Source organism: Rhinoraja longicauda, chromosome 11 (genome assembly GCF_053455715.1).
Source record: "Rhinoraja longicauda isolate Sanriku21f chromosome 11, sRhiLon1.1, whole genome shotgun sequence".
NCBI lineage: Eukaryota > Metazoa > Chordata > Chondrichthyes > Rajiformes > Arhynchobatidae > Rhinoraja > Rhinoraja longicauda.
The window spans coordinates 42,245,996-42,273,144 of NC_135963.1; the positions used below are offsets into that span (position 1 = coordinate 42,245,996).

General features: G+C 45.3%; 1 protein-coding gene across 5 annotated transcripts in view; it reads right to left on the minus strand.

Moving 5' to 3' along the window:
* The window catches only part of LOC144597837 (putative voltage-dependent R-type calcium channel subunit alpha-1E), a 411,899-nt gene that overhangs the window by 48,377 nt on the left and 336,373 nt on the right, over positions 1 to 27,149 (minus strand). For all 5 annotated transcript variants that reach the window (XM_078407483.1, XM_078407485.1, XM_078407488.1 and 2 more), the window contains 9 exons: positions 23,901 to 24,035; positions 21,215 to 21,416; positions 17,468 to 17,632; positions 15,424 to 15,534; positions 10,431 to 10,514; positions 9,319 to 9,435; positions 7,587 to 7,652; positions 7,387 to 7,478; positions 697 to 838 (listed from right to left, as the gene is read on the minus strand). In XM_078407483.1, the coding sequence (XP_078263609.1) occupies positions 697 to 838; positions 7,387 to 7,478; positions 7,587 to 7,652; positions 9,319 to 9,435; positions 10,431 to 10,514; positions 15,424 to 15,534; positions 17,468 to 17,632; positions 21,215 to 21,416; positions 23,901 to 24,035 (1,114 nt within the window). The remainder of the gene's footprint in view (positions 1 to 696; positions 839 to 7,386; positions 7,479 to 7,586; positions 7,653 to 9,318; positions 9,436 to 10,430; positions 10,515 to 15,423; positions 15,535 to 17,467; positions 17,633 to 21,214; positions 21,417 to 23,900; positions 24,036 to 27,149) is intronic.

The window sequence follows — 27,149 nt, forward strand, 5'->3', positions numbered from 1 at the left end:
ATCTCAGCACTTCATCATCCTTATTGGCCACCTGGGAGGGTATGCAGAGCCATGTTTGAATGAATGTTACAAACGTCAACACTGCTGAGAGAACAATGTCCACAAACACTAGATGGCTGCGTCAGTTACATGGCATGCTCAGGTTAGAAAAGGGAAATGGACCTGGAACTTAGAGAAGAAATTGGAGCCTTGTGCGCAGAACCAAAGCTGAACAAAAGCAAACAGGGACAATCAGACTGATGCATTGAGATTTTGAATGATCGAGGCAAAGTTTTAACAGGTTGCCCAGAATAGGGGAATCGAGAACCAGAGGACATAGGTTGAAGATGAGGGGGTTTACGATTTAATAGAAACCTGAGGAGGTAACTTTTTCACACAAAGAGTGGTGGGTGCATGGAACGAGCTGCCGGTGAAGGTAGTTGAGGCAGGTACTATCGCAATGTTTAGAAACATTTAGGCAGGTGCATGGATAGGACAGGTTTAGAGGGATATGGGCCAAATGCAGGCAGGTGGGACTAGTGTAGATGGGACATATTAGTCGGTGTGGGCAAGTTGGGGCTGAATCCATGCTGTATGACTCTATGACTCTCTATGACTCTAGGTTCAAGGATCATTCTAATGGTTGAAAATGACCAGACCTTGTATCAGGTGCTGCTTGACATTCGGCATTTTGTTTGTTCTAAGGTTGCCACTTACAAGAAATGAGCAGAGGAATATGAAGGAGACGAAGTAGAAGTAGGCGACTTCTGTGCCACAGACGGGCTCCCTGGTCCCCTCACACTCCTTCCCACTCAGGCAAGCCAGCATGATCTCCTGCCACGACTCCCCCGTCGCACTTCTGCAAAAACACACACTCTTGTTAGTGCAGCAGAAATACAGATTTTCCTTTGACTTTTTCCCCAGGATTTTGAATCAGTTTCCCCTTGCCCTTGAAACCCTCAGTAAAGGGAACCCTTACTCTGTCTCCCCTCTCTGCACCAGTCGTGACCTTAAGGACTCCGTTATTCAATCGTGGCTGACCCATCTTTCCCTCTCAACACCATTCTCTTGTCTTTTCCTCGCATCCTTTGACACACTTACTAATCAAGAACTTGTCAATCTCTGCTGATATCCAAATATCCAAAGGCTTGGCCTCCACAGCTGTCTGTGGCAATGAACTCCATAGATCTACCACACTCTGACCGAGGAGATTCCTCCTCATCTCCTTTTTAAAGGTACAAAACCCAGCCCACACTATGCCCTATTGAATGCTCATTTACTATTTATATTACTCGTGAAGATTTGAGAATTTGATTTCACATTAATTGCCATCTCTTCTCATATTAACTCCTTGCTTGTTTTATAAGAAAGAGAAGCAGACATAGGCCATTCACCTCATTTGCCATCTCCCCTTCTGAGTGCCTAATAATTTGTGGACATTGAGGTCACCTCTCAATAGACAATAGGTGCAGGAGTAGGCCATTCGGCCCTTCGAGCCAGCACCACCATTCAATATGATCATGGCTGATCATGGCTCTCATTTTTCAAGCCCCTAGAAAACAAGAGGCCAGCCTCCTTAATCCCTCCTTATGTGACTAACATGTTATCCCAGGAACTGGTTCGGTGAATATTTGTCCCATATCCTTCTTTATGTAAAGAAATGAAAGATGTACACAATACTCCAAGTGTGGTCCCACCAGCGTCCTATATAATTCTGGATATACAAGGAACCCTAGATGCTGAAATCTTGAGAAAAACACAAAGTGCTGGACTAACCCATCTGGGTCAGGCAGCATCTGTGGAGGGTAATGGATAGGTGACGATTCGGGTCAAGACCCTTCCAGCACTTGTAGTTCCTTGTGTTCAGCCTGAAGAAGGGTTCTGACCCTAAACGTCGTCTGTCCATTCCTTCCACAGATCCTGCCTGACTCACTGAGATCATCTAGCACTTTACATTTTACTCCTATATAATTCAGGTACATCTTTATTTTGCATGTACATTCCTGGTTACACATAGGAGGTTTCCCTCTCAAAAGGCATCAGTGAATCAGTTGGGACATTTTAAGAATTTCTCAACGAGGAATTATCGAGATAGACACAAAGTGTTGGAGTAACTCAGTGGGTCAGGCAGCATTTCTAGAGAAAAAGGGTGACGTTTCGGGTCAGAACCCTCCTTCAGACTCAGTCTGAATGGTCTGCAGAAGGGTTCCGACCCAAAATGTCACCAATCCTTTTTTTCCAGAGATGCTACCTGCCTACTGAGTTACTCCAGCACTTGTATCTATCTTCAGTATAACCAGCATCTTCAGTTCCTTCCTACACATAGAAATGACTGAAATTAGGTTCTTATTGTAATAGCGCCACCTTTGGTTGGAGGATTGTAAATGATTGAATAAACCTCAGTACAGCTGGGCAGTCATGTTCCGGTCAGCAGTGAGTTAACTTGTTGTTCTGTGTCTGCGGTCAAGATATCACAAATTGGCGACGAGGATGAGATCGTCGATTCCCCAGCTTTACTTGTTTGTGTAGATAAGGGATTCTACAGAGGCACGGAGAAGGTTGTGTAACTTTTGGTGTCAAGGAAAGCTGGAAATCGGATCACAAAGTTGAATTCTGTGAGACTGTTAAAAAAATAATCTAAAATGGCGGTGCCCAGTGGATATATCGGAAGATTGGGTGAGTTCCAGCAAAGCCGGGAAACGTTCAGTGCGTACATCGGACGTTTAGAGATGTTTTTTGCTGCAAATAACATCACTGAAGTAGAAGTTTCCGATGCAGAATCAAGACAGTTGAATGAAGCAAATCAAACTAGGAAAAGAGCAATGTTTCTCATTGAAATGGGTCCCGATGTTCATGATACAGTAAATAATTTATTAGCTCCTGCCAAACCAAAGGACACGCCTTTGAAAGATATTCTGAAGAAGTTAACAGAACATTATGACCCTAAGCCCTTAGAAATAGCTGAAAGCTATCGTTTTGTAACGAGATGCCAACTTCCAGAGTAGGATATTAGTAATTTTATCGTGACACTCAAGAGGTTATCAATTCATTGTAATTTTGGAAATTTCCAAGACCGGGCGTTAAGAGACCGTTTCGTGTGTGGACTGAGAAGTGAGCGGATCCGAAGTAAGCTGATGACGGTGTATGACCTGACCTTTGACACAGCTTGTAAAACTGCTTTGTCAATGGATATGGCAGAAAGGGGTTCGAGAGAAGTCAGGACAACTTCTAGACAACCAGCGGAAGAGTTGAACAAGCTGCAGTCCAGCAAACTAAAGACGGATAAGTCGACAAAGACGTCAATCGTTATCCATGGAAGGGTAGCAAGACGATTGCAAAGTCATGCTATCACTGTTTGGGCTCACATCTAGCACAGTCTTGTCCGTTCTTCAAGGCAGAGTGTTACTCGTGTCACAAGATGGGACACCTAGCGAAGGCTTGTCGAAAGGCCAAGCAGCAAAAAAGGTTCAACAACAAGTAAGCTGCATTCTGTGAATCTGCAGGCAGAGGAAGAGCTTCTCGATATATACACCATCTGCAGCAATGAGCTAGTAAACCGGAAGACAAAGAATGTGTCCGTGCAAGTCCAGTTGAATGGAGCTCATGTTAGCATGGAGGTCGACACAGGAGCAACTGTGAGCGTGATTCCAGAATTTGTGTATCGGGAGAAGCTGAGTCCAATTCCTTTGGAAGCGAAGCGAATCGAGCTACGTGGTTACTCTGGAGAGAAGATTCCAGTGTTAAGATGCGTACATGTACCAGTTAGGTATAAGGAGCAACAGGCGGAGTTGCACCTTGTAGTTGTAAAGGGGGATAAACCTGCGTTGCTAGGTCGGAATTGGCTGCAGATCTTGAAGCTCAACTGGAATGAGATATTCCTCGTTCGTGACGAATTCAAGCGTCCGGAGGACGTAATCAAGCAACATCCGAAGGTGTTTAGCGACCAGGGAGAGCCAATCAAGGGGTACAAGGCGAAAGTACGCATGAAGCAGGATTCGACACCAGTGCATTACAAACCACGGGTTGTGCCATATGCACTTAAGGACAAGGTCGAGAAAGAACTGAAAAGACTTGAAGCTGAGAACATTATCAGTAAGGTAGAAAGTAGTGAATGGGCAACACCCATTGTAGTTGTACCTAAACCTGATGGCAGTGTTAGACTTTGTGGGGATTATAAGGTGACCGTAAACCAGGTACTTGAAGATAGCAGACCAGATACCCTACCAACGGCAGAGGATTTGTTTAGGACCCTCACAGGCGTCCAAGTCTTCACAAAAATGGACTTGACAAATGCCTACTTGCAGTTAGGTGTAGATGACGAATCTCAATCCAAGCTAACTATTAACACGCATTTGGGATTGTTTCAGTTCAATAGGCTTCCATTTGGTATATCATCAGCCCCAGGGATTTTTCAAGGGGTAATGACACAAATTCTAGAGGGAATTAAAAGTGTGGTGTGTTACTTGGATGACATCCTCATCTCAGCCCCTGACAGGCAGACACATGATGAAAGGTTGGAAGTGGTACTCAAAGGACTTGAAACACACAGAGTAAGAGTGAAGGCACAGAAATGTGAGTTCTTTCAGAACTCGGTAGAGTACTTGGGTCATAAGATAGACAAGGATGGTCTACACCCCACCAAGGGTAAAGTTGATGCGATCAAGAATGCGCCCACTCCCAGAAACATATCTGAGATCCGATCCTTTTTAGGATTAGTGCATTATTATGGGAAGTTTGTGCCAAATCTGTCCACCTGTTTACATCCCTTGAATGAGCTTATGAGAAAAGATGTACCATGGAAGTGGACACGTAAATGTGATCAAGCTTTCAAGTCATGTAAAGCTCAGTTGGCAGAGAGTTCAATGCTTGTTCATTACGATGTCAATAAGCCAATGAAGTTAGCATGTGATGCTTCACCATATGGTGTTGGTGCTGTGATCTCTCATGTGTTTGAAAATGGAGAGGAAAGGCCAATAGCATTTGTGTCTAGAACACTCAATGCCAATGAGAGAAATTGTGTGCAAATAGAGCGAGAGGCTCTTGCATTGATTTTTGCCGTTAGGAGGTTTCACAAATACTTGTATGGTAGAAGGTTTGTAATCGAGAAAGATCACCAGCCATTGACAGTGACCCTAAATCCAAAAGCACACATACCAACTCTGGCAGCAGCCAGAATGCAAAGATGGGCATTGATATTGTCTGCATACCAGTATGATATTCAGTATCGTAAGGCAGCAGAGCACAGCAATGCTGATGCCATGCATAGATTACCTTTGGAATCGGAGGTTACCCCAAACAGGGAGGACTTGTTTTACTTCTCTCATGTAGATGAGTTACCTATCACATCAGGGGACATTCGGAAGGCTACTCGCACTGACAGATTTTTGTCAAGAGTGCAGGAATATATTACAAATGGATGGCCAAACAAATTGCCGAATTCGGAGGCAGAACTGAAATTATTCTTTGTACGTAGGAACAAAGTCTCATAGACCAAGGTTGTGTCATGTGGGGAGCGAGAGTTGTAATACCTGAAAAATATGGAGTAAAATTGCTAGAAGATCTTCATGATTAGCATTTGGGAATGTGTCTAACAAAGAGTCTAGCTAGAAGCTATCTATGGTAGCCTGGTCTAGATAAGGACATAGAACAAACGGTGAAAGAGTGTAGCACATGTCAAGCAGTTGGAAAGAATCCACCCACAGTACCGCTACAGCCATGGAAATGGCCGGTTAGAGTGTGGCAAAGATTACACATTGACTTTGCAGAGTTGGATGGACAACAATTGTTCATTGTGATTGATAGTCACTCCAAGTGGGTTGAGGTGTTTTCGATGGAAAAAACGACATCCAGCAAAACGATAGACATTTTGCGAGGGTTGTTTGCATCCTATGGATTTCCAGAGGAAATTGTGTCTGATAATGGACCACAATTCTGTTCACAAGAGTTTGCATAATTCATGAAAGGGAATGCTGTAAAACACACTAGAGTAGCTCCATACAATCCCGCTTCCAATGGAGCAGCAGAACGCACAGTGCAAATTGTGAGGCGTACATTAGTCAAACAACTGCTGGATCCAAATCCAAAGAAAAGACAGTTGTCTTTGTTTCACAAACTGGCTAACTTTCTGATTACATATTGAAACACACCTCACCCCACTACTGGTCAAACACCAGCTGAACTGTTCTTGAAAAGAAAACCCAGAACAAGGTTTTCACTGTTGAAACCAAACTTGGCTCAAACAGTACAAGAGAAACAGGAGAAACAAAAAGCATATCATGACGGACATAGAGTAAAGGAAAGGAGTGTTGAGTTGAATCAGAAGGTAAAGGTGAAAAACCATCATCACAAGTGGGTGAAGGGGTTACCTGGAAGAGTAGTGAGAAAGTGCGGACCACGGACATACTTGGTCAAGATGTTTGGAAGTGGAAAGGTGAAAAAAGTACACATTAACCATGTCATGCCTATGCAAGCACAGACAGGGTTGAAATCAGACCAATTAGACGAGTCAGATAATTGGATTACCACTCAAGTACAGGTACCAGATGAACCAAAAATGGTACAAGAAGATACATAAGTTAGTGAGAGTTTGAATCAGCCTGAAAATGGAGGTTCAAGTGGGGTTGACAGTCAAACAAAATTGACTGATGGACTGGAATCTATGAATGTAGGTCAAAAGGAAGGATTGACTCGATTAAAAATGAGTCCAAGTGGTTCTAAACAGTCAGAAACCTTTGGTCAGGGAAGATATCCAGGAAGAAGGAGAAACCCAGTGGTTAGGTTACATTTGTGAAGTTATTTCCTGAAATGCACATATCATTGTATATGCAACATATATGCAGGATGCCCTCATTTTATTAAGGTAATATAATAGTGAACTATCAGACAAGATTGTAATAATTTCATACCGTTGGTTATATTCAAAACAAAATGTCCACAAGGAAATATTTTTTAAATTATTAGGGTGGAAGGAGTTGTAATAGCGCCACCTTTGGTTGGATGATTGTAAATGATTGAATAAACCACAGTACAGCTGGGCAGTCATATGTTCCGGACAGCAGTGAGTTAACTTGTTATTCTGTGTCTGAGCTCAAGATATCACACTTATGTCCAGATTTTTTAGTTCTAAATCAATTAATTACGATTTTGCATCAGGTAAATATCTCACATTTCACCATGTGAGATACTTCGAGTATATTTCAACTCCACAACGGTGAAAGTTTTCACAGTTTCACAGAATGATAACTTCGTATCAAAAGCTGACAGAGAGGTTTTTGGTGGAGATTATTTTATTCCAGTGATTAGATTATAAACTAAGCTTGGAATAGGAATTCAACAGTCCAATTAAGAGGCTGGTCAGTTCAGCTTAGTTTTCCATCTCCATCTCTGGGCACTAAGGGAGGGACTCACCGAAACAGTAGCGTCAACGCATTGAAGAAGGTGTGGAAGTTGTTGTGCCGATTGATGGGGGTGTGATCATCCAGGCCGATGTTTCCAAAAAGCTGTAGAAATCCAGGGAAAGATTTCAAGGAGAGATTCTGTCAGCACACGGAATACTCACAAAGTTCTGTTGATGTGGTAAATCTTTCCAGAGAAACAGAGAGACCCACCTGCATGCCAATGATGGCATAAATGAAGAACAGCATTGCAATCAGGAGGCAGACGTATGGAAGAGCCTAGGGAGGGGAACACACTCTGATCACAAACAGCACAACGTACGAGCCAGAAGATGCAAAACACAGGGAGAAACCCAACACTTCCTGGTGATAACTTCATGTGGCACAGGAGTCCACGCCTGATCTCAGGGCATTTCCCTCAGTCTAATTTCCTCAGAGCGGCTTAAATCTGGGTCACTGGAGCTGCAACACTGTCAGCTGCACCACTTGCCATGTTATTGGAATTACATGAGAAACCCCATTGCGTGTTACCCCACCAAATTAGCACGGGTACCACACACTACTGCAGCAGTACCTCAGCAGAGCAGTAATGTTTCTGCTGGTGTGACAAATTACCTTGCTAGTTACATATGCGAAGCATTGTTGCACTGGTGTGATAAGTAAATAATGCACCAATATAATTACACTATCTTCCAGACAATATAGATCCCTTGTAATTTGCGTACAGGAAAAATAACTCTCCGGAGGATGCTATGTCTCTTACTCCATATTCAGCTCTCATTTACCTTGAAGATATGGACGTCTATTTCAAGACGTTATTTATTGACTATAACTTAGCCTATAACACCATAATACCAAAAAAAAAATCATCCCTAATTTCTTGGATCTTGGTCTTGGGGCTTGCAATTGTCTTTGGACTTCAGAGATACAGTGTAGAAACATGCCCTTTGGCCCACTGTGTCCATGCCGACCAGCGATCACCCCTTACACTAGCATTATCCTACACACTAGGGACAATTTTACAAAAGCCAATTAACCTATAAGCCTGCACGTCTTTGGAATGTGGGGGAAACCGGAGCATCTTGAGGAAACCAATGGGGTCACAGGGAGAATGTACAAACTGCACCCGTGGTCATGATCAAACCCAGGTCTCTGGTGCTGCAAGGCAGCACCTCTACCACTGCGCTGTGATCATCGATGATACCACTGTTGTCGGATCAACAACAACGAAGAGAAAGAGTACAAGAAATAAATCGCTTTGTGGTATCAGAATAACAAGCGAGCTTTTAACATCAGCAAGATGGAAGGAACTGCAGATGCTGGTTTACAAAATGACACAAAATGTTGGAGCAACTCAGTGGGTTAGGCAGCAGAGCTGGAGAACATGGATAGGTGACGCTACGGGTTGGGAAAGAGTTAGTTATTGACCTAAGAAAGTGAACATAACTCTGTCATCATCAACGGGGCTGCCGCAGGGATGATGGTCAGCTTCAAGTTCCAGGGCATCCAGGTAGAGTCTTTTACCAAGGGAAGGGGAATCAAAAACCAGAGGACATAAGTTTAAGGTGAGAGCAACAAGATTAAATAAGAATCTGAGGGGCAACTTTTTCACACAGAGCGTGGTGAGTATATGGAACAAGCTGCCAGAGAAGTAGTTGAGGCAGGTGCTATAACAGCATTTAAAAGACATTTGGACAGGTACATGGATAGGAAAGAATTAGTGTGACATGGACCAAGAATGGGACTAACTTAGATGTAGCATCTTGGTTGGCATGGGTTAGTTGGGCCGAAGGGCCTGTTTCTGTGCTGTATGACTCTTTGTCCCAATCGTTATTGCATACACAGTGAATTCTGGGATTTTCCTGTGAACAAGGAGTTTCATTGCATCCTGGTGGATATGACAATAAGCTAATCTGATCTGATGTGCTTTGGGAGAAACCTCTACCTTGAAGGACTGCACGAAGGTCCAGAGGAGGATGCGGATGGTGTAACCTTGGCGCAGCAGCTTGATGAGCCGGGCGGCACGGAACAGCTTCAGGAAGCTCAGGTTTACAAACTTCAGCTGTGGAGAGGTGACAACAAGAGGTCAAAGCAAACTCTTTCCCTACCTGCATGACAGTTCTGATCAGGCTCTAGCACGATCACTATTTTGTTATCACATAATGAACCACATTTCACTTCAGAGATCCGTTGCAATTCTCTGCCTTCCCTCGTACCCAAGTTCTCAGACTTTAAGACGCCACCAGAACACTGTCCATACGCTTCTCTATTCTGTCGTACACGCTCGCTCCATCATCCCACTCCACCTCTCGTACCCTCCTCTACAAGAGTGCTTATCTATCTGAAGTGGCCCCAATCATACCCTCACCCCCCAAAACCCCTCTATGCTGTATCCCAAGAAAGCACCTCCACACCATCACAGCCTCTCACTCCCCTTCACTCCATCACAGCCCTTCCACCCCAAACCCTAATAACTTCCAAACCTGGAGATCCTTGGAACAGACGCAACGTGCTGGCGTAACTCAGCAAGTCATGCAGCATCTCTGGAGAAAAAGAATGGGTGACGTTTTGGGTCAGTGTGAAGAAGGATCCTGACCTGAAACATCACCCATCCTTTTTTCCTTCCGAGTTGCTGCCTGACCCGTTACGCCAGCACTTTGTGTCTATCTTTGGTACAAAGCAATATCAGCAGTTCTGCCTAGACATCCTCTCTTTGTCTACATCACCTTACATCACATGATTGTGTGCTCTCTCACACTCTCCTCACCTCTCATTGCCCATCTTGCACTCAATCCCACTCCCAACTGTGCCCCACTTCGTACTCAGTTCTGGATGTGACCCCTCTTGTTGGTGACTGTGCCTCTCTCACAGTCACTGCTGGCTGCGCCCTCACTCAAACTCTCCCTCACTTGATCGCACCCTCTCTCGCTGCCATCATTTCCCTTTTTGTACACACTCACTCGCTCACAGTCATAACCTCACACGCAGTCGTGTTGCGATTGTGCCCAGCCTCACACTTTTTGCACACTAAGAGGGTGTGGCAATGAAGCACCGTACATTGCATTCTGTCACAATAATTTCACTGATGCTGCCCACGACCGTCACAAAGTCAAACACGTTCCAGGAGTCTCGGAAGTAATTCTGCAAGGGAAGACATAAGACGTCAGACATTCAATGCTTCTCTGATCAGCATGCACATAAAACAGTGACTGCCATCCCTGAGACCCTGAACTCTCTTGAACTTCTACAGGTGTACGGTACAGAGCATATTGACTGGTTGCCTCATGGCCTGATTCAGCAACTCGAACGTCCAGGACGGAGGAAGATTACAAAACATGGTGAACACTGCCCAGTCCATCATGGGTACTGACCACCCCACCATCGAAGGAGATTTACAGGAGTCTATGCCTCAGAAAGGAGTCAGCATCATCAGAGACACATACCACCCTGGCCACACACTCATTTCACTCCTGCCATCGGGAAGAACATAGAGGAGCCCGAAAACTGTAAAGTCCAGGTTCAGGAACAGCTTCTTCCCTACAGCCATCAGACTATTAAACACTCCAGCCTCCAAATATGCTCTGAAGTGCATAGACTTGGGGGCTTTGTTTTTTTTCTTTTTGCACTATTATTGGTTGTTTCTGTCTTTTTATGTGTGTGTGTGTGTGTATACATATGCATCTATCACACACACACTCACACTGAACTTTGTGTGTGTGTGTGTACACATATCTATCTATCACACACACACTCACCTGAACTTTGTGTGTGTGTGTGTGTACACATATATATCTATCACACACACACACACACTCACACTGAACTTTTTATTTTATTTCTTTTTTTGGTGCTGTTTATCATATTGTTTACAGAATACTATGTTTACATATTCTGTTGTGCTGCTGCAAATAAGAATGTCATTGTTCTATCTGGGACATATGATAATAAACCACTCTTGACTCTTGACAAGAGGATAGTTTGAGTTGCAGTTAACCAGGATGGTTGTTGGGGTTGGGGTTCCTGATGTGAAATCACCACAGCTCTCTGGCCCATCTGATCACACTATACCTCCATCATGTTGAAGGCTTGCTCACACTCCATCATAAGCCAGGGGTAGGCTGCATGGAGTTTAATTGGATCCCTCTGTGTAAGCTGACATCCACAACACTCGACCACACAGAGTAGACGGTTGAAACCATCATCCACCTCAACGAAGAAGTGAGGTCTGGACATTGATGATCCCAACACATAACCTTGTGTGATAGACACAAAATGCCGCAGTAACTTGGCTGGGCAGGCAGCATCTCTGGAGAAAAGGAAAGGGTTACATTTTGGGTCAAGACCCTCCCATTCCTTCTCTCCAGAGATGCTGCCTGTCCCGCTGAGTAACTCCAGTATATTGTGTCTATCTTCGGTGTAAACCAGCAGTTACTTCCTACCAAAGATACTAAAGTACCAAGATAGACCACTCGACTCTGAAAACCGTAATAAGGCATGGGTAAATTTCAACGCCATTTTAGTAGGCAGATTCTGTGTGCTGGACTGGGTAGTGTTCATAACTCTCTGTGATTTCTTCGTATATAAAATGTTTGCAAACAATTATTTTTGTTCAACTTCTTGGATAAGTTGATAGTGACATTTATAACTATTTCTTGAAGAGTTGCTGCTTCGTGATCTTTAAACTTTGGATGTTACTGATTGAATATTTGCACTAGAGATCCACTGTCTGTATCAGGCCAATTGATCATATTTAATGAACTGTTCTTCTTTGCTTTCTCTGTTAATTTTTATTTCACCTCCATGAGCTGAATCTCTTTTTGTTTTATTTTAAAAAGTCATGGAAGCAGAGATTAGGCATTTGCAAACAATAGAACTCTACTGTATCCACAATATAATTGAAAAGACATTTAACTTTATACTTAGAGTTAAGAAAATTTGAATTGGTGAATTGATTAGTTAAAAACCCTTGACAGCCACTAAAATGACCAATGCTGCCTGATGTGGAACAGAAGCATGAATCCAATTCAAATAGACACAGTGGTGGAGTAAATCACTGGGTCAGGCAGCATCTCTGGAGAAAAAGGATGGGTGATGTCTCAGGTTGGGACCCCTTCATTGGTTAGCTGATATGTGAAACAGTGCAACCCTGTATATCTCGCACACAAAATGATGTAAATCTTACCATGAATGACAGAAATAAAAAGTGTTATTCTTGTTTGTGAAGTTTATTTTAGAATGATGTAAAATTGAAGGGGGTTGGTGCAATCTACTGCTTACCCACAAATGTGTCATTATGAGATATTCACATTTGAAAAATCCATAAATCACAAAAGAAACAAGAAGGTACCTATGTTATTCGTCCAACTTATCGGTTGAATTCAAATATGTTTTTTTTACAGGTTGTAGGGTAGTGGGTAAGGATCGTGTTAATGCATGTAACTCATTTTTCACAAAAGTGAGGGTTAGCACTATATTTCACCGACCTGCTCAATTATATGTTAAATTCAAAACTAAACCATAGTAGCAATGTACATTATTCATGTCTAAAGCTAGCGCTTCTGTATCAGTGTAGGTATGTATGCATTACATTTTATTACACTAATATAGAATGAAAAGAATGAAAAAATATCTTGACACGTGTTCATAGTTATTTTGTTCACAGTATTAGGATTTCTGTAAATAAGTTTGATGTCACTGATTGCGAATGTGTATGGGTAGGCTCCGATGAAATGTATGTGAGAGAACAGTGATCGTGATAGGGAGAACCATGTGCTGAGAAATGTGTGCATGACTGATTATATATATATACTAGACCAAGTGGACCCGTTGGGACCAAACCTCTCCTGCATTGATGCAGCACCCCCTCCTCCCCCACTCCCCCCTCCCCTCCCACTCCCCCCTCCCCTCCCACTCCCCCCTCCCCCCGCACTCTCCCTCCCCTCTCCCTCTGCACTCCCCCTCCCCTCTCCCCCCATCCCCCCTCCCTCCCCCCAGTCCCCCCTCCCTCCCCCCTCCCCTCCTCCTCCCCCCTCCCCCTCCCTCCCACTCCATCCCCCTCAACCCCCTCCCTGTCTCCCTCCCTCCACCCCCCTCCCTTCCTCTCCCCCTCCCCTCCCCCCTCCCCTCCCCCCTCCCTTCCCCTCCCCCTTCCCCTCCCTACGTCCCCTCCCACTCCATCCCCCTCAACCCCAATTATCCCTCCCTCCCTACCTAGGACATAGATTGAATCTTTAAAATGTGAATAACTTAAAAAATATAACACCAATTTCAATGAAACTTCTTCCATTAGCACCAAAGGACGATGGTGAGTAAGGTGGGCCTAAAATTGTTGCGCTATCGTGTACCGATTTGGCTGTAGTTCAGGAACAAACAAACAAACAAATGAGAGTTTTAGTACATAGATATAGATATATATAGAGAGAGAGAGATTAAAAGAAAAAGTTTGCTAAACAAATAGTTAGAGGAAATCCCAAGAAAGAAACTAGAGATATATATATATGTGTGTGTGTGTGTGTGTGTGTGTATATATATATATCTATATCTATATATATATATATATATATATATATATCTATATATATATATATATACACATATATATGTGTGTATATATATATATATATATGCAAGGAAATAACTGCAGATGCTGGTACAAATCAAAGGTATCACAAAATGCTGGAGTATCTCAGCGGGTCGGGCTGCATCTCTGGAGAGGAGGAATGGGTGACGTTTCGGGTCGAGACCCTTCTTCAGACACATACATAAACCATATAGGCCGAATCACCTTTATGGTTTACGTACATCATGTGAAAAATATGATGAAGAGAGAAATTCATAGCGAGGGGATTTGAGTATAGGAGCAGGGAGGTTCTGCTGCAGTTGTACAGGGCATTGGTGAGACCACACCTGGAGTATTGCGTACAGTTTTGGTCTCCTAATCTGAGGATAGACATTCTTGCCATGGAGGGAGTACAGAGAAGGTTCACCAGATTGATTCCTGGGATGGCAGGACTTTCATATGAAGAAAGACTGGATAGACTCGGCTTGTACTCGCTGAAATTTAGAAGATTGAGGGGGATCTTATAGAAACGTACAAAATTCTTAAGGGGTTGGACAGGCTAGATGCAGGAAGATTGTTCCCGATGTTGGGGAAGTCCAGAACAAGGGGTCACAGTTTAAGGATAAGGGGGACGTCTTTTAGGACCGAGATGAGAAAGTTTTTTTTCACACAGAGAGTGGTGAATCTGTGGAATTCTCTGCCACAGAAGGTAGTTGAGGCCAGTTCATTGGCTATATTTAAGAGGGAGTTAGATGTGGCCCTTGTGGCTAAAGGGATCAGGGGGTATGGAGAGAAGGCAGGTACGGGATACTGAGTTGGATGATCAGCCATGATCATATTGAATGGCGGTGCAGGCTCGAAGGGCCGAATGGCCTACTCCTGCACCTATTTTCTATGTTTCTATGTTCTAAATAGAGCATCGCTTTAAATCAAAGTTGCTTCTGATCCATGAGAAGGAACTTTGAGATCTATTTATCTCTATCTTGCCTCTCACACACAATCATATATATATATATATATATATATATGAATGTGTGTGTTAAATTGGTGCAGAGTGTGTGTTTGAGCAATATGAGGGAACCTGCACAAAAGAGGGGGCTGGGGAGGAAGGGTGGGAGGGAAATGGGCAGAAACAGTACGGAATAATAAATTCAGAGAAATTAAGCAGGGGGACATTTAAAATAAAAAATAACAACAAAATGTGAGTTGATAGATGAGATATACTCTGCATTTTAATGGTTTCATCACACATACTGTTCCTCCACAACACTGATTACACTGCGAGAGGCATAGCGAACGGCTGGTTTTGCCTACTAAAATGGCGGCAGTTTAGCTCCGTTGCGTACGACACTTCAGTAAAGGTGATTTCAACGGAATGGTCTATCTTGTTACTTTGCTTCCTACACGCCTGATTCCTGGCACACTATTTCTCACCCTATGTTTTATTACACTGTTCTACCCCAAAGTGGCTTATCTTCCAATTGTCCTCACCAGGAATCCAAAGGCAATGATTTTGAGGATACACTCGAGTGTGAACGTGATAGTGAAGGCAATGTTCATCAGCTTTAGCATGCTCACGAAGCCCGGCGGAGGAGAATGATGCTGCAATGAGAAAGCAAACAGGCAGTCACCCACCAGACAAGCCACCATCACAATGTTACTGGGCTCCAATTTAATAAATAGCTTTGACTGAATTAAACTCACTGAGTAACAGAGAGCAAATTGGTGCAGTGAATCCCACCCATATTCATTTTGCTTGATAAGGATTAGTTTTACCTGGTGATAGCCCAGATAACCCCCTCATGGGTGGTACAGACCCAGTGAAGGTGAAGCATCACCTCTCACAGCCTGTTTTACTAACAAATTGATGGGGGATGTGAGTCACAATACAGTAGGCGGCTCAGTATTACTCAGTTCTTCCAATCACTGCTAATCCATTTTACTGCTTCTCAGCAGACTCTTTGCAATTACTCCACCCATCAGCCAATTAATTTCTCCCTCCCCTTGCCTGCTCCCAACTATCATGTGCCAGGCTTAGTCTCACCCTCGCCTCTCCTGTTCCCCCCCTCCTCCCCCTGCTCCCTCCTCCCCCTGGCCCCTCCTCCCCCTGCCCCCTCCTTCTCCTCCTCCTCCCCCTGCCCCCTCCTCCCCCTGCCCCCTCCTCCCCCTGGCCCCTCCTCCCCCTGCCCCCTCCTTCTCCTCCTCCTCCCCCTGCCCCCTCCTCCCCCTGCCCCCTCCTCCCCCTGCCCCCTCCTCCCCCTGGCCCCTCCTCCCCCTGCCCCCTCCTTCTCCTCCTCCTCCCCCTGCCCCCTCCTCCCCCTGCCCCCTCCTCCTCCTGCCCCCTCCTCTCCCTGGCCGCTCCTCCCCCTGCCCCCTCCTCCTCCCCCTGCCCCCTCCTCCTCCTCCTCCCCCCTCCTCCTTCCCCGGAGTTGCTGACATACTGCACCTTTGAAGCACCAGCAGGTGAGAGGGGAAGGAGCTGCAGGGTGAACGAGGGGCACACCGAAACACAAAGTGCTGCAGTAACTCAGCCTACTGAGTCAGTCTGTGGAAGGGTCTCGATGTCACTTGTCCTTCCCTTCCCTCCCCTCCCTCAACAGGCTGGAATACATTTTAAGTGGGCGTGGTAAATTAACCAACCTCAATTCATACCCCATGTAATATTTTACAAACCTTAACTATATCATTGGCATTATCCTTCTCTTTTGTGAAGGCAACCACAAAATATTTGTTAGGAGCATTAGCCATGACCTCTATCTCCATACAAGATCTTATCAATGTTAAAATTGTGATAATCCATGGTACTCTGTTTTACAGGAGGTAACCTAACTGTATCCAGCGCCACATGGAGTAACCCTGTGTAATTTAGCATCACCCAGATGTAAAGTGGTCTTGAAGAATATTGGATTTACTCTCTATTTCCCGATTGCAGATCTCAGTGTGTGTTGTAAACTAATATTGGAATTGCGTTTCTCAAGTTTAGAGGAAGTTAGTTTAGTTTAATTTATTATTGTCACATGCACTGAGATACAATCAAACACTTTTGTTTGTGCGTTATCCGGTCAAAGGAGAGACTAGACATGATCACAGTGCACATTTAAAGGTAAAGGATACAAAATGTAGTGCAAGATAAAGTCTGATTAAAGATAGTTCAAGGTCCCAATGAAGTTACTGGGTTTCTAACATACAAATTCCGACATATCTGGAGTTATTGGGCAGGACAACCAAAGATTTTGGTAAAGAGGCAGGATTTAAGTGGACCCTTTACAGAAAGAAAGGGACATAGAGGCCAAAGAGATTTATGAAATCTAGGAAAGGGGTGGTGAAATTTCAAAGCTTGGTTCCTTGGCAGATGAAAGCATTGGTGTCAACTGTGGTCTCATCAAACTTGGGGATAGATAAAATGGAGAAGAACTGCAGGAGGAGAGATATCCCAGGGGAGTTAGTGTGAGATGCACCCTGGGCAGTATTACTCAACTTTCCCCGACATGACTGTGCACCAGGCTTCCAAATGGTGGATTCTAGCCAGGCCTACCTTCATCATGAGGACCACAGTGTTGAGCGCAATCATGGTCAGGATGGTGTACTCGAACGAAGGCGACACCACAAAGTGCCAAACCCTGTACTGGAAGGTCTGCCGGTTCTGCGGCATGTATCTTGTCAGGGGCTTGGCACTGATGGCAAAATCGATACACGCCCTCTGGAGAGAAAACACAGGGATCATTTATGGACTAGAAATACAATGGCCAGCGCTTCAGCGAGTTTCACACCTCACACTGCACAACCCGTTTGCTGCTCCGGTACTCCATTAGATACTCCAGGTAACAATGTGTCCGGTGCAGACTACCTTCTCTTCAGTCAGAGGGTGGGGAATCTGTGGAATTCATTGCCACAGACGGCTGCGGAGGCCCTCATAAGGTATTTTTAAGGCGCAGATCGACAGATTCTTGATTAGTACGGGTGTCAGGCATTATGGGGAGAAGGCAGGAGAGTGGGGTTGAGCGGGGAAGATAGATCAGCCATGAATGAATGGCGGAGTGGACTTGATGGGCCGAATGGCCTAATTCTGCTCCCTTAACTTATGAGCTCATGAGTCAGCTGAGAGAGGTCGCAATGCTCGAGATCGTCAAGACAGAGCAATAAAGTTGTGATGCTGTGTGAAGGGTCAGTGCGGGAGGCTGGGAGATAAGGAGCGAGATGGAGGCAAGCTGAGGGGTTAGGTGGAGTGGAGTGCCGGACCAGAGGGAATGGAGGAGAGGCTAGAGCGTTGAGGTGAGGGAGAGGGCAGGGCGGGAGTTAGAGTAACTACTGGCAAAGATTGCAATCATCAAATGGAGAGACGTCAGAATTCATTATGAGTGGCGTATAGTGAGGGGTGGAGGGGTGCGAGCTGCAACGGGTGGCATTACTAACGGGCCGAAGGAGAAAGGACCGGTTTAAACCAGGGCCGTTTTTACAGCATTATGGGCCCCCGGGCAAAGCAGTGTACTGGGGCCCCTACCGTTACTCTCCCCCACCCCCCTTTCCCTACCAGCCCCCCCCCCCCTGTCGTGCCGGCGAAAAGCACTTACCGAAAAGCACTTAGCGATGGACTTAGGGTGCTACATTGTTGCGAAAAGCACTTACAGATCGCTGTGAGAAGCACTTAGTGACCGAAAATGTTGCGAAAAAAGCACTTATTGAACCTACATTTTAAAAGTAGTATTTATTTATTGCAAGTCACTTAACATACACAGATCAGCATGGGGCCCCTATGCTCGTGGGCCCCCGGGCAAGTGCCCATCAGGCCCATGCGTTAAGACGGCCTTGGTCTAAACAGGGATTGGTGACGTGAGACTCTCCGAGGTAGGGAAACTGGAGAAAGGAGGTTGGGGACACAAGGAACTGCAGATGCTGGATTACAAAAATAGACACAAAGTGCTGGAGTAACTTCAGACTGAAGAAGAGTCCCGACCTGAAACACCACCTATCCGTGTTCTCCAGGGATGCTGCCTGACCCTCTGAGTTACTCCAGCACTTTGTGTCGGTAAAGGAGCCTGGACCTCAGTGCAAAATAAACGTTTACAGGTCACTGTTGCAACATGACGCTTGTGGGAACAGTGTCAATGTTGTTCCGTTGGAGGCAAACATGAATCAGAAAGAAGGAAGTGGGTACTGGGAGATAGCAACAAACGGTGCCAGTGCAGCTAGTAACGCTGCCTCCCTGTCCCTTTAAGTTTTATTTTCCTGTCCTTTTAATGTAGCAGATCACATGCAGCATGAAGGAAAGTGACTGGGAATTGTGAACCGTGAAGCAAGTGTGAATTCTGAAGTTGAAAACCTGGTGCGAAGAAATTAGGTTGTGAAAAGCACAAGAACATTCAAAGACAACGATGAGCTAAATGCATTTTTGCCTCTGAAGCCTCCTCCAACATGTTACAGAGTCATAGAGTCAAAGGCCCTTCAGCCCAACTTGCCCACACCGGCCAACATGCCCCATCTACACTTGTCCCATCTACCATTTGGCCCATATCCCTCTAAACCTGTCCGATCCATGTGCCTGTCTAAATGTTTCCTATATGTTGCGATAGTAACAACCACCTCCGGCAGTCCGTTCCATACACCCACCACCCTTTGTGTTAAAAAGATACCCCTCTGGTTCTCAATAACTGACATGCACAGCTTCCGAGGTGCAGAATCTCCAACTCTTCACAGCTGACTGGGTGAAAGGTGTCCCCTCATTGTATCCCTCGGCAACTGATCATTTAACGGTGAGATGACATCCTCTAATTCTAACTCCTGCAACCAAAGGAACATCCTATCGGCATCTACAGTGTCAGTCCCGCTCTCAATTTTGTGGAGACGGCAGGAACGGGGTACTGATTGTGAATGATCAGCCATGATCACATTGAATGGCGGTGCTGGCTCGAAGGGCCGAATGGCCTACTCCTGCACCTATTGTCTATTGTCTATTGTCTATTGAATACATGGACCTCCCTTCTGTCTCCACAGATGCTGCTCGACTTGCTGAGGTCCTCCAGCGGTTTGTTTCTCATTCCAGATTCCAGTATCTGCAGTCCCAGGTGTCTCATTGTGAGCATCTCTCATTCCAGTGAGTATAGGCTAATCCTGTTCAAACCCCACCTCCCTCAATCCAGGAGTTCACTCTAGTGAGATTTGAGTACAATATCTCCAAGACGTCCCGGGCCAGGAGAGCTTGAACTGGAGACAATATTGCAGGTGCGGTTTCAGTAATCCTTTCTGATCTGCACAGGAAGCAATGGCTTGGACCAAGGGAAAATGACCTCTTAAAGTCAGGCAGCATCTCAGGAGAGAAGGAATGTGTGATGTTTCAGGTCGAGAAGCTGTAATAGAAACAGAGCCTTCTAGAAACACCTGGCAGGACAGGTAGTATATTGAAAGAGAAACATAGATAGTGTGACACGTCAGGCACACTTTGCCTCGCTCGGTTCCTGATTCTGCAGATTCTGTCTGGCCTGATGTTCCTTGTATTTTCTGTTTTTAATTCAGATTTCCAGCATCAGTATATGAAAGGATAAAAGCTTAAAGGAAACTTGTGAGGCACGTTTTTCCACACTGAGTGGTTGGTGCCTGGTGGCGATCGATGCCAAAATGAGAGCAGTATTTAAGAAGCATTTAAGGGATATATAAACTATGTGCAGGCAGAATTGCAATTTAAATCAGCATAGGCATGTTAGGTCAAAGCACCTGTTCCTGTGCTATACTGTTCTATGCTTTTTAATCTTCTGATTTTCATTGATTAAAGAATGTGGTTAAGATGAAATTGGAGCTGAGATGTTCATGGAGTCATAGATCATGTAAAGAGGCCCTTTGGCCAAACCCGTTTATCTTGGCCAATGTCTTGACCTGAAATGTCACCCATTCCTTCTCTCCAGAGATGGAGGCTGCCTGTCCAGCTGAGTTACTCCAGCATTTTGTATCTATCTTCGGTGTAAACCAGCATCTGCAGTTCCTTCCCCCACATTTATGCTGGCCTTCCCGAGCTAGTCCCATTTGACTGCATTGGACACATATTCTATCTATGTGCCTGTACAAATATCTTTTAAGCATTGGAGTCAGGGTCTGAAGAAAAGTTTGAATGGCAATGGAGAGAGTGAATTGGGATGAAGAGAATGAATCATGAAGGACTATGAATTATAAAGATAGGATGCCAGGGAGCGTGGATTATGGAAGGAACGATGTGGTACGAGGAGCGGGTGAAGGATGGAGGGAATGGAAAACGGAGATGTGTAGTAAGAGGGAGAATCAAGACAAACAGCACCTCGTTTTTCTCCAGGCTGCTCTCCTCCAGCATCTTGTCTCCCTGCTCCTGGAAGGTGATGATTATCAAGGCCACAAAGATATTGACGAAAAAGAAGGGGAACACGACAAAGTAGACAACGTAGAAGATGGCCATTTCCATCCTGTTCCCTGGGATGGGCCCTTGATCAGCCTCCGTCACATCCACGGAATGCTGCAGCACCCTGAGAGGACACAGAGTACAACGTGTTAACAGCACCTGTTCACACAGAATGCCGTACACACAGCCTCAGAGACAAGGCCTCCATTTCCAATGGCAGGGCAGATGCTGAATGCTGCCCATGGAACGGACGTGACGAAGTTCGAATATCAGCAGGGTTTCCCTCGTTCTTTTATCTCGAGTCCTGGGTGAATGTGTCACGGGCCGCACGGTGGCGCAGTGGTAGAGTTGCTGCCTTACAGCGCTTGCAGTGCCAGAAACCCAGGTTCGATCCCGACCATGGGTGCTGTCTGTACGGAGTTTGTACGTTCTCCCCATGACTGCGTGGGTTCTCTGAGATCTTCGGTTTCCTCCCACACTCCAATGACGTACAGGTATGTAGGTTAATTGGCTTGGTGTATATGTAAATTGTCCCCAGTGTGTGTAGGATAGTGTTAATGTGTGCAGGGACCGCTGATCGGCATGGACTCGGTGGGGTGAAGGGCTTGTTACTGCGCTGGATCTCTAAACTAAACTAACTAAACTAAACTATCAGCATTGTGACTGGTGTCACGCTCAGGGTGATGTCCACACACTTACTGATGATCTTTGTTCCTCTTCTCTTGGGGTGGGGGGGGGGGGGGGGAATAATTATGCAAAGTTTGATCCTGATCCCTCTGTGAATGGAAATCATACTTGAGGAGATACCTGTAAACTGACTTGGTCATCCCATCACATGTCCTCCAGTAAGATAAGGACATAGCAACACAGGAATTAGTGTAAGTACCAAGGGTTGCATTCCATTCAACATTCAATTTGATCAGTGTCGTGGTTACATAGCTCGGAGATAGGGCGGCACGGTGGAGCAGCGGTAGATTTGCTGCCTTACAGCGCTTGCAGTGCCAGAGACCCGGATTCGATCCCGACTACGAATGCTGTCTGTACGGAGTTTGTACGTTTTCCCTGTGACTGCGTGGATTTTCTCCGAGATCTTCGGTTTCCTCCCACACTCTAAAGACGTACAGGTATGTAGGTAAATTGGCTTGGGTTTGTACACTTGGTATAAGTGTAAATTGTCCCTAGTGTGTGTAGGCCTGTGTTAATGTGCGGGGATCGCTGGTCGGCAGGGTTGACTTGATGGGCCGAAGGGCCTGTTTCCGTGCTGTATCTCTAAACTAAACTTTTTTCCTAGTCAGATGTGCAGCACTTTGGTCAACGTGGGTTGTTTTTAAATGTGCTATACAAATAAATTGACTTGACTTGACTTGACTAAACAAAACAGGCCCTTCAACCCAACTCCTCCATGCTGACCAAGATGTCCCGTTTAAGCTTGACCCATTTGCCCGTGTTTGGCCCTTTATTGCTCTAAATCTTTCCTACCCAACTACCTGTCCTAATGTCTTAAATGTTGTTATAGTACCTGCTGCAACTCTGTCCTCTGGCAGCGCGTTCTATATACCCACCACCCTTTCTGTGCCCCGTATCTCAGATCCATTGCTCTACCTCACCTTTAAATTTCCTGAAATCAGACTGAAACACTCTGAGATGTATAATCAGGAGTCAGGATTGACAATCATTTGGAAAGGCAGGGATTATTCAGAGAAAGACAGAGTGGCTTAGTCAAGCATAGATCTATCTGATCAATATCATTTTTTGAAGAGGTAATGAAGTGTATTCATGAGGGCAGTGCAGTAGATGTGGTTTACCTGGACTTCAGTAGGGCCTTCACCAATGTCCCACAAGGGAGACTGATCCAAAAGCATCCAGGGTAAATTGGTAAATGGATATAACAATTGGCTTGAGAATAGGAGGCAGGGGATTGTCTTTGTGATTGTCAATGAGAGACTGGACAGGCAGGATCTGTTTTCCCTGGGGCTGAGGAGGTTTAGAAGGGACGTGACTGAGGTATATAAAACAATGAGAGCTGTAGATAGGGGACACTGGGGGAAAGTTTTCCCATTATCAGAGGAGAATAAAACTGGAGGACATAGATTTAAGGTAAGGGGTAAGAGATTAGAGGGGATTTGAGGGAGAACCTTTTCACCCAGAGAGTGGGACACATTGCCAGAGAGAGTGGTGAATGCAGAGTTTGGATGAGACCTGGAATCACCCAGGCAGAGAAGGCTGTGGGCCAAGTGCTGGCAATGGAATAACACGGATGGGAGCTCGCTGGTCGGTGTGGGCATAGTGGGCTGATTGTCTGTTTCAGTGCTGCATGACGCTGACACAGTGTAATGTTCCAGATTTCCACCAACTTTGAGTGAAGAAGTCCTTCCTGACGCCGTATCTGAAGGACACAGCCCCAAATTTTAAGTTTACGCTCCTCTCGTCTACACTTATCTAGTCGAGCAAATAATTCCTGTCTACCTGGCCAACTCCTTTCAATATTTGGAGCTCATCAGAAGATTGCCCTTTATAGTCAATACTCAAGGCCAGCTTCTAAAGTGACCTAAGGAGTAAGAATGTTCAATAACTGTAAGCAAAGGTTGCTCCTGATAGAAATACTCACTGCGGCCAGCCCTCTCCAGTGGAGACAGTGAACAGTGTCAGCAGAGCCCAGACAACATTATCATAATGGAAGTCGTAGCGTTTCCATTCACGATCAACGATTTTTTTCTCTGTCTCGTACAGCACAAACTGGCCTCTGTAAAAGAATTCCAATTAAGCTCTGACCATTTGCACGCATAGAGAATCAGAAACACTTACAACCGCACACAAAATGTGTGCACAAGCATAATCACAATGCCCATGAAATCATGCAATCAATGCTTCAATGTGCATCAGCTTTGGACAACAGGGCTCCAGTTTCCATGAGAATCGTACAGCACAGAAACAAGCCAATGTGTTGCCTACTTGTGCCAGTCTCATGTGCTTCCATTAGGCCTGTATCCCTATGCACCTTTCCTCTCCAGCTCCTTTTTCTCCATTTATTATATTGCATAGTACTCTGGTACTATGTTTACACAGCATAGACACAAAATGCTGGAGAAACTCAGCGGGACAGGCAGCATCTCTGGAGACAAGGAATGGGTGACGTTTCGGGTCGAGAACTTTCTTCAGTCTGAAGAAGGATCTCGGCCCGCAAAGTTGCCCATTCCTTCTCTCCAGAGATGCAGCCTGCCCCGCTGAGTTACTCCAGCATTTTGTGTCCATCTTCGGTTTCAACCAGCATCTGCAGTTCCTTCCTACACATGTTTACACGGCAGCTGTGCTGCTGCAAGTACAGATTTCATTGTTCTGTTAGGGACATATGACCATATAACACTCTTGACTCTTGAACAGGTGGGCGGCACGGACTTGGAGGGCCGAAAAGGCCTGTTTCCGGCTGTAGATATATGATATATGATATATGAAAGGGAAAGGGACTGGGTGGCGGGTGTGGAGTGAAAAGACAGGGGTGTGTGAGAAGACCTGGGGGGGCTACCTGAAATTCGAGAATTCTATGTTTATTCTGGTAGTTGGCTACCCAAGTGGAATATAAGGTGCTATTCTTCAAGTTAGCATGTAGGCTCACTCAGGCTGTGGATGAGGCCAAGGACAGACAGGTCTGGATGGGAATGGAAAGAGGAATTGAAGTGGCGAGCAACCGGAAGCTCTAGCTGGCTCTGGCAAACAGAGCACTTCGGTAAAGTGGTTGCCTGGTCTACGCTTGGTCTTCCCTGTGTACGGGAGGCCACATCAAGATCATCAAATGCAGTAAACAAGGTTGGAGGAAGTGCACATAGACCTCTGTTATATCTGGAGGGGCTTTTAGGATCATGAAGAGAGGTGAGGGAGGAGGTGTAGGGACAGGTGTTGCACAGGTGGAAGAGCCTGGGGGCAGTGATGGGTGAGTGGGGAGCAATGAGCAAACCAAAGAGAGTTCTTTGCCTAAAGCAGAAAGTGGTGGCGAGGAGATGATGTGACCACTGAAGGAATCGGGTTGAAGCTGGCAGAAAAGTGGGGTAATTATGCATTGGATGAGGAAGCTGTTGTGATCAAAGATATAAATCAATGGAACTCTATCCCTGTTCTATCAGTGGGGGAGGGGGGGGGGCATGAGAGCAGAACTGTGAGGAACGGAGGAAGCACAGTGAGGGGGAAGGGGGGTGTAAATACCAGGGATGAGGCTTTCCACTCTAGGACATCTGAGATGTCCTCTTTCTTCAGGAAACATAGCTTCCCTCAGCAGTTGTGAATGAAGCCCTCACCTGTGGTGTCCTTCCATTTCCAGCACAGTTTTGTACTCGCGCCCCCACTACCTTTCCCCTCCCCCCCCCACCCTTCCCCCCCGTCAGAACAGGGATAGAGTTCCACAATCCAACCTCTCCCCATATCTGAAACCATGTAATCCAGGCAGCATCCTGGTAAAACCCCTCTGCATGGTGTCCAAAGCCTCCATATCTTTCCTGTAATGAGGCGACCAGAACTGCACACAATACTACAGATTGTAGAAGGTCTTCAAACGAGGCCAACACATTGCTGGAGGTATATTGCAGGTGACAGTAGAAGAAAGGGGGCACAGTTTAAGAATAAGGGGTAGGCCATTTAGAACGGAGATGAGGAAGAACTTTTTCAGTCAGAGAGTGGTGAAGGTGTGGAATTCTCTGCCTCAGAAGGCAGTGGAGGCCAGTTCGTTGGATGCTTTCAAGAGAGAGCTGGATAGAGCTCTTAAGGATAGCGGAGTGAGGGGGTATGGGGAGAAGGCAGGAACGGGGTACTGATTGAGAGTGATCAGCCATGATCGCATTGAATGGCGGTGCTGGCTCGAAGGGCTGAATGGCCTCCTCCTGCACCTATTGTCTATTGTCTATTGTTTATAAAGAGGAACCGCCCTGCAGACAGCTCATGGAGATGTAAGAGTGGTAAAATGAGGATTTCAATGTCCCCAGTAAATGGTACAGGTGGAGGCCGAGAAGATTAGTTTGGCTTGGTATCATATTTGGCATATACATTGTAGGTTCAAGGGCCATTGTAGGTTCCTGTGCTGTACCGTTCTATGTTTTACAGTACAGGAATCGCCTGCGTGTGAAAGATTGAGAGGGGCTGGGATTTTTTTTAAGTGCCCAGAATCGGTACACAGATAGTCTTTGAGATTGACCTAACCTAAGGGAATATAGCCAGGCAAGTGGGTGAGCATTTTGGGGATGGTGACCACAACTAAGATTCAAGGAAGTTATGGAAACGGATGAGAATGGTCTTGTAATTAAGGTACTGAAATTAAGGTAAATTAAAAAATTGATGAAGACAGTGTGGTCATCATGGTTTACGTAGACTTCAGGACTTCAGTGAGGCTTCTGGCAGGTTGAACCAAAAGGTTATGGCACAAGGTATCTGAGGTGTGTTGGCTAACTGGATCCAAAATTAGCTTGGTGACAGGAGGCTGTGGCTAGTGGGGATGCTTTACTTTTCTGAGTGGAGGTCTGTAACAAGTGGTGTACCAAAGAAATTGGTGCACAGACATTTGTTGTTTGATTATTACATTTTGAAAATGAAACTAAAATCAAAGCCATAGATAGCAAGGAATATTGTCTAACAGTATTGAGGGAGGTAGATCAGCTGGAGAGTTGGGCAGAGTGGTTACTGATGGAATTTAACTCAGATAGCATGGCCAAGAGTGTTATCTCTGGAGAAATCAGTGAGGGGGAGGTTGAAATTCTGGAACATGATGAAAAGGTGAAGGTGTTATATAAATTAGTAGGATTAAATTGGATGTATGGCCTAGGTTTTGTCTAATGTAAAGGAGATAGCTGGGGCCAAGAAAGAGATTTTTGATATC